Below are 6,000 nucleotides of genomic sequence, written 5' to 3' on the forward strand. Positions count from 1 at the left end.
TAGGCTTTAAAACAAGCCCACCGGGGCAGTGGCTGAGAAAATTCAGACATTGTATTCATCAGACTACCGAAGGAGCAACTCAGCTTTCACCTCTGACTGCAAAACATGGTAATAGGAGAGCCCATCTGAGAACCCCTAAAAGAAGCAAGCAACCTAGCCTCTCAGACTAGTATCTCTTTGCCTAGTTACGAATAAAATCAAAGAGCAAAATGAAAGCAAAGAGCTGGTAGCATGCAATCCAGAGCCCCCATTCTAATCCTGAGTTCACAATCTAATGTGCCTCAAAATTATTTTTATCAGGTGTACAACCATTTTTTAAAGTACAGCAAACACTGAAATCATTGCAAAGCATAAAGAACTTGGTTTTAAAAAATTCAGATGACTGTGGGGAAGGTATAGCTCACTGGTGGAATATGTGCTTAGCATACACGAGGTCCTGTGTTCAATCCCCAGTACCTCCATTAATATGTAAGAATAAATAAACCTAATTACCCCCCCACCCCTCCCTTCCCAAAAGACTGTTTAGTGAGAGGTTACCAGGGTTGTATTGTGGACACAGCAAGGGCCATGGAGTCAAGACGGCCTCCCCTAGACTCTGGCTCAACTTCCTTAACTTGTTTTCTCAATAGTCCAAAAAAAAAAAAAAAAAAAAAGAAGAAAAAAAAGTTTTTCTCAACTGTAAAACAGGATTATCATTAACATTACTTCCCCAGGAATCTAAAATAAGTATACATTTTTATTTTTTAAACAGCCAACCTCTCTCTGTTTTCTAATTCAGCCACAAGACTGATGTGGAAGTGGAGTAGGTTGTCACTGATTTTAAATATGTGGTACAAACTTTATGGTTAAAAAATAAGTAAATCAAACCCAACCCTATGTTAATTCTCCAAAATAAATCCTTTCCCCCGCTGACTACATACAAGTACTCAATCTCTAACTGTTGACTGACTTCAGATGAAATAAATTGGGGGGGGGGGGTCAGGTTTATTTACTTATTCATTTGTTTTTTAATGGAGGTACTGGGGATTGAACCCAGGACCTCGTGCATGCTAAGCATGCGCTCTACCACTGAGCTATAACCTCCCCCCTGGAATAGATTCTCATCAAAATAAAATAAATCACCCTCTCACATCCAGGAGAAAAAGAACTGCAAAACAAGCTGTTCTATCTGGGGTCCTCATCAAGCTTGCTGTCTCATTGCCTTTTTGGTTTACAGCACATTCTACTCCTGGTGGAGACAAAGGTAAGGAAAGCCACGTTTCCCATCCCTCAAAGGCTTTCAAGATAAAAATCTAAATTCCTTAACCTGGGATGCCCACCAGCTGGCCCCCAAAGTTCCAGCAGTTTCAGTTCTTTATATTTAAAGCATATATCAAAATGCCTAGTCTTTGGACACTCTCCACTCTGCCTCTCCCCAGTCATCACCTTTCACCCTCTTCCAGAAGGAATATCTCCTTGACCCCTAGAGGGTTAGGCGGAGGGCGGGGGGGGTAACCCCTTCATTAATCCCTACCTGGTAACTCCTTTTATTTTTATCACAGCACAATTACCTTACCACAAAAGTATTAGTTGGCCTCCCTCTGTGAGCATGGGCTTTGTTTTGTAAAGAGCTCCACTTCAGAAGTTCTGTAATGCAAAAAAAACCCACAAAAACAAAAAGCCCACACACAGAGTTTTCCGATGGCCAGCCCTATTAAGTGTTGCTAGCTCCCTAAAATATTCTCTATTAAGCAGACCCAGACTCTGAGGTTCTTTCCAACCAGGGCTATTTTATCTCTAAAACCTTCAAGATTCTATTAGCGCATGTGTTATGTCTGTCAATGAATCAGTCACAAAATGACTATTTGGAAATGGACAGTGGAAAATGGGAAATTTGGAAAATGTACCCCAGATGCTATAATCTGTAACTAATAACTTCTCACCTAGCACGATTCTAGCAGCACTCCATCCTGGGATAACTGCTTTGAAAGAAAACAAGAAAATACAGGAAATAAATGTATCTTAAAGGCCTCCAAATATGGCTCTCAAAAATTCTACTAGGCTCCCCTAGACCGATAATGAAAAAAGTCTAAGTGAACATGTCCCTTTCCAGAGTTTTCAATAATAAAGTGTTGGGAATACTTTCAGGATGCCTTTCTCCTGATTTCCAAGGACAAGTAACCATACTTAGTATTTCGTTCCTCCCTACCTAAGGAGAGAAAGTTTAACAACACAGCTAACATTTAGTGAATGCTCATTAACAAAGTGCTTTAACTACATTGGCTTTTAATCCCCACAAACCGTAATTATGCACATTAAAAGTTGTGGGAAGGCAAATTCATAGGAGACAAAAGTACAACACAGGTAACCAGGAGAGGGGGAGAATGTTCAATGGCTACAGTTTCTGTTTGGGATGGTAAAAAAGCTGACATGGATACAGGCGTTACTTGCACAATACCGCAAGTGCACTTGATGCCACTGAATCGTACACTTAAAAATGGTTAAAATTGTAAATTTCACCTTATGTGTAAGTTACCACCATTTTTTTTTTTTAAATGTGTGTGGGAAATCAAGTATGTGCCCAGGCTTCCCCTCTCCTCCCTCCACTGCTGCTGGTCGGAGCCAAAATGTCTCTCCGCGTCTTTTAGGTGACTGTAATCAGAATGAGCGGGGTTCACGGGAACCCAAGATAATGCTTTAAGCAAACCTTAAAAACCAAAGGCCCGAAACAAAGCAGAAGTCGACAAAGTGACGGAGTTTGGAAATGGGTGAGCCCGCCTAACGATGGAAAAATTTTCCCCTGGAACACGGAAGAGGATGTTTCCCTTTCCTTTGTTTTTTTTTTTTTTCCTATACTTTGTTTCTACGGCTGAACACTCCGCAGCTGGTGCGATCTCTCCACAAATACCTACTGCGCACCTGGGGAGGAGGTGAGGGACTTGAACCCGGGCCAGAGGCGGTTCCGACCGAAGCACTTCCCGCGGGGCTCGGGGGGAGGGGACGGGCGGGTGGCGCGCGCCCGGGGGGGAGGGGTGGATGGAGAGGCGTCGCGATCCCGCCTCGAGGTCCTTCCCGATACCTACCCGCCTCTGCTACCGTTTACCAGGACTGACAGCGCGCGAAGCCCTGCGTACGCACTCCCTCCCCTCCCCCCACTTTACGGATAGGGAAACTGAGGCCCTGGGCGACCAGAGAGACGTGAAACCACGTGCTCAAGGTCACCTGACCGGCGAGCCGGTCGCGGACTCAGAGACCTGTCGGCTCCCCGGCCCGCGCGCCATTATCCCCACGCGCAGAGGCCGGGGCTAAGGCCTCGGCGTCGGGGTCGGACCCGGCCTGGAGGGACCGGAGGAGTTGAGGCCCGAGGCCGGGGAGGAGGAAGCAATCCTTGGGGCCGCAGGGCTTCACTTCTCATGGCCTAGACAGCCCCCACCCTCGGCAGACCCTGCGGGAAAGGCCCGGACGAGCCCGCGCCGAGGGGAGGCCGGCAACAGAACTAACGAAGCCGCCGCCGGCCGCCGCTGAAGTGCCCAGCCTGGGACAAGGAGCCGTGGAATACTCACCCCTTTGGGCCCGGAGCTCCGTTGCCGCTCGGCACGCCGGGCGCGCCACTCTCCTCCTCCATTTTGGGCTCAGTCGCCGCCACCTCGGCCGCCGCTTCGACCCCTGCCGCCATTTTCTCCGCGTCTGGGCTTTGTGTGAGGGAGCGGGCTGTGCAGAGCTGCGCCTGCGCGCTCACGTGACCCGGCGCGACCAGTAACGCCTGCGCGCGCCGCCGCCGGCTCCCGCCTCTTTCCCTCCCGCCCTAGGCCACGCCCCTGCTCCTGGCCACACCCCCACCGCGCGCAGATGCGGACCGGCAGCTGTTATTCATTCTCGCAACAAACTTGCGTTTGGCACCTACAGGATAGTCCATCCCCTCTCTCGAGGTCTGGTAGGGGAAGCATCTCTCCACCCCTCTACCCGGACCTAGTCACTTCCAGCTTTCTATAATCGGAGCTGGGACAGAAGGGCAGCGAAAGTTCTGTTTACTTGGCAATAAAGGATTTAGCCAAGCAAGAGTAGGACATCGAAGGGCCAGACAATGGGATAGGTGTGCAGAAGGCTCTCTCTGTAAACAGGACAGGTGTGCAGAATGCTATCTCTCTAAGCAAGTATCATGCTGCACCAAGAATATCTAGGCTCTATCCAGCCTGTCTCCCCACCCCACTGAGCACTCCTGGGTGCGAGCCCATGGCCTACCTAAGTCTCTCTGTGAACCCATCAACCAACAGCCAAACGCATAGTTGGAGACTTCGTACGCACTTATGGATGTTTCTTGAGTGAACAAACAAGAACACAAAGGTGATGGAAGAAATGATAAGGCTCCTTCCTGCCTGACCCTGGGTCCCTCTGCCCTGAAAGTTTGGCCCTGTTCCCAAATGGGTGTGCAGGGTTGTTACAGGACTGTGGTCTGGGGCAGCCACAATGGCCTGGGAAGAGACCAGAGCCCAGGGGAGCATTCAGAGGCCTCAGGCCCCCTTCCCAGCAGCTGCCTGTCTCTCTGGTGTCTGGTACTTTTAAATGCTTCACTGGATCTTGGAGAAGTTCCCATCTAGCCACCAAGTTCACAAAAAAAAAAGTGTTTTTCCCCCCTCTCTCACAGAATGACTATATTTCATCAGGCTCTGGGGGAACTATCTCACCTGCCACACCTCCCTCCAAGTTAAATGTTTAATTCAGCCTGGTGATTCCACCCAGGTTAAGAACTCCAGTCCCAGAGAATAAATCCAGTTACCCAGCCTGACACAGAGTCTAGGCCCCACTCTCTTTTCAGTTCCCATTCCCACATACTTCCCAAACTCCCTGTCTCACAGAATTTCTTTCTCTGGTCCATCTGAAAGCCCTACACCCTCTTACTACCCACCTCCCTGCCCCCCGAAATCTCTGATCTACTAAACTCCCCTGTGCACACCAACCCTTCTCCCATGGCCTCACTGGAATCTATCTCAGTTTATCTTCTTCTCTCTTAGACCTCTCTAGACCAGAGGGGCCCCTGGGCCATGAGCCTCTCAATCCTCTGAATTCCCTTGTCCAGCAGGGCTCAGAAATGGTGGAAAAGGCCACAGTAGTCTGTCAGAATCAGGGAGAGGAGTCCGAATGCAAAGTAGCAGGGACAAGAAGCCACCTCTTCTCTGATCCCTCCTCCCGCAGTGGGTATGACTGGAGATCAGGGACAAGCCAGGCCCAAGCCAAGGAGACAAACTCTCTTCCAGGCTCTGGGCTGGTTGACTTAACTCAACGCTGCCCAGAATCCTGGGTTTTACCATCACCTGAAACATTATTTCTTTCATTCTTTCCTGTAATTGACACTTTATTTCCTTTTGGAAGAAGCATGTTTTTAAATTTTGCTTTACATCACCACCCATGTTTCAAACTTTCTATAAGTACTTCATTGTAAAAAAATAAGAGGATGATAGCTATTAAAGTATAAATTCAGTCATACACTCTGCTGAAGTCTCTGAGCCTGGGACATTCTCTCTTCTTCCTAAGGTTAAGGGTCATTAAAGACAGTCTAGCACCAAACTCCAACTTTCTCCTCAATGTATTGGAAACTATGAAGAGATTTGCAAAGGAAGCAGCTTTCTTTTTTCATGACAGCATATCCTGGGGCCTCTACAACATCTGCAGGAGCACCATGCTCCAAAGTTGGCCTGCGGAGGTGAGAAGCTATAGGGGCAAGAACAGTTTATGCGTTTGGGTGTGACCCTGTGTTTCTGCAGACATGGCCAGATGCCTACAAGGCCCTGCTTCTCTTTCTAACTGACTCTCTCCCTCAGTCACACAACTTCACACATGGCCCGTCTGCCATGCTTTTCCTCCTACACGCCACACAGGTTCCAGCCTCCCGACCTTGGCCCTTTGCTGTTCCCTCCGCTCCCACACCCCTGCTGGATTTTCTCGCTCTTCCCGAATGAGGCAGAAAGGGATTTATTTCCTATATGGGTGAGCCACATACCAGACAGGGATCCATGCACAAAA

General features: G+C 48.6%; 1 protein-coding gene across 2 annotated transcripts in view; it reads right to left on the bottom strand.

Moving 5' to 3' along the window:
- Nucleotides 1–3,700, bottom strand: part of HNRNPM (heterogeneous nuclear ribonucleoprotein M) — a 38,334-nt gene extending 34,634 nt beyond the window's left edge. For both annotated transcript variants that reach the window (XM_010966837.3, XM_010966832.3), the window contains exon 1: nucleotides 3,543–3,700. In XM_010966837.3, the coding sequence (XP_010965139.1) occupies nucleotides 3,543–3,655 (113 nt within the window). In that variant the 5' untranslated portion in view covers nucleotides 3,656–3,700. The remainder of the gene's footprint in view (nucleotides 1–3,542) is intronic.
- Between the last annotated feature and the right edge of the window lie 2,300 nt (nucleotides 3,701–6,000).

The sequence above is a fragment of the Camelus bactrianus genome, chromosome 22 (genome assembly GCF_048773025.1).
Source record: "Camelus bactrianus isolate YW-2024 breed Bactrian camel chromosome 22, ASM4877302v1, whole genome shotgun sequence".
NCBI lineage: Eukaryota > Metazoa > Chordata > Mammalia > Artiodactyla > Camelidae > Camelus > Camelus bactrianus.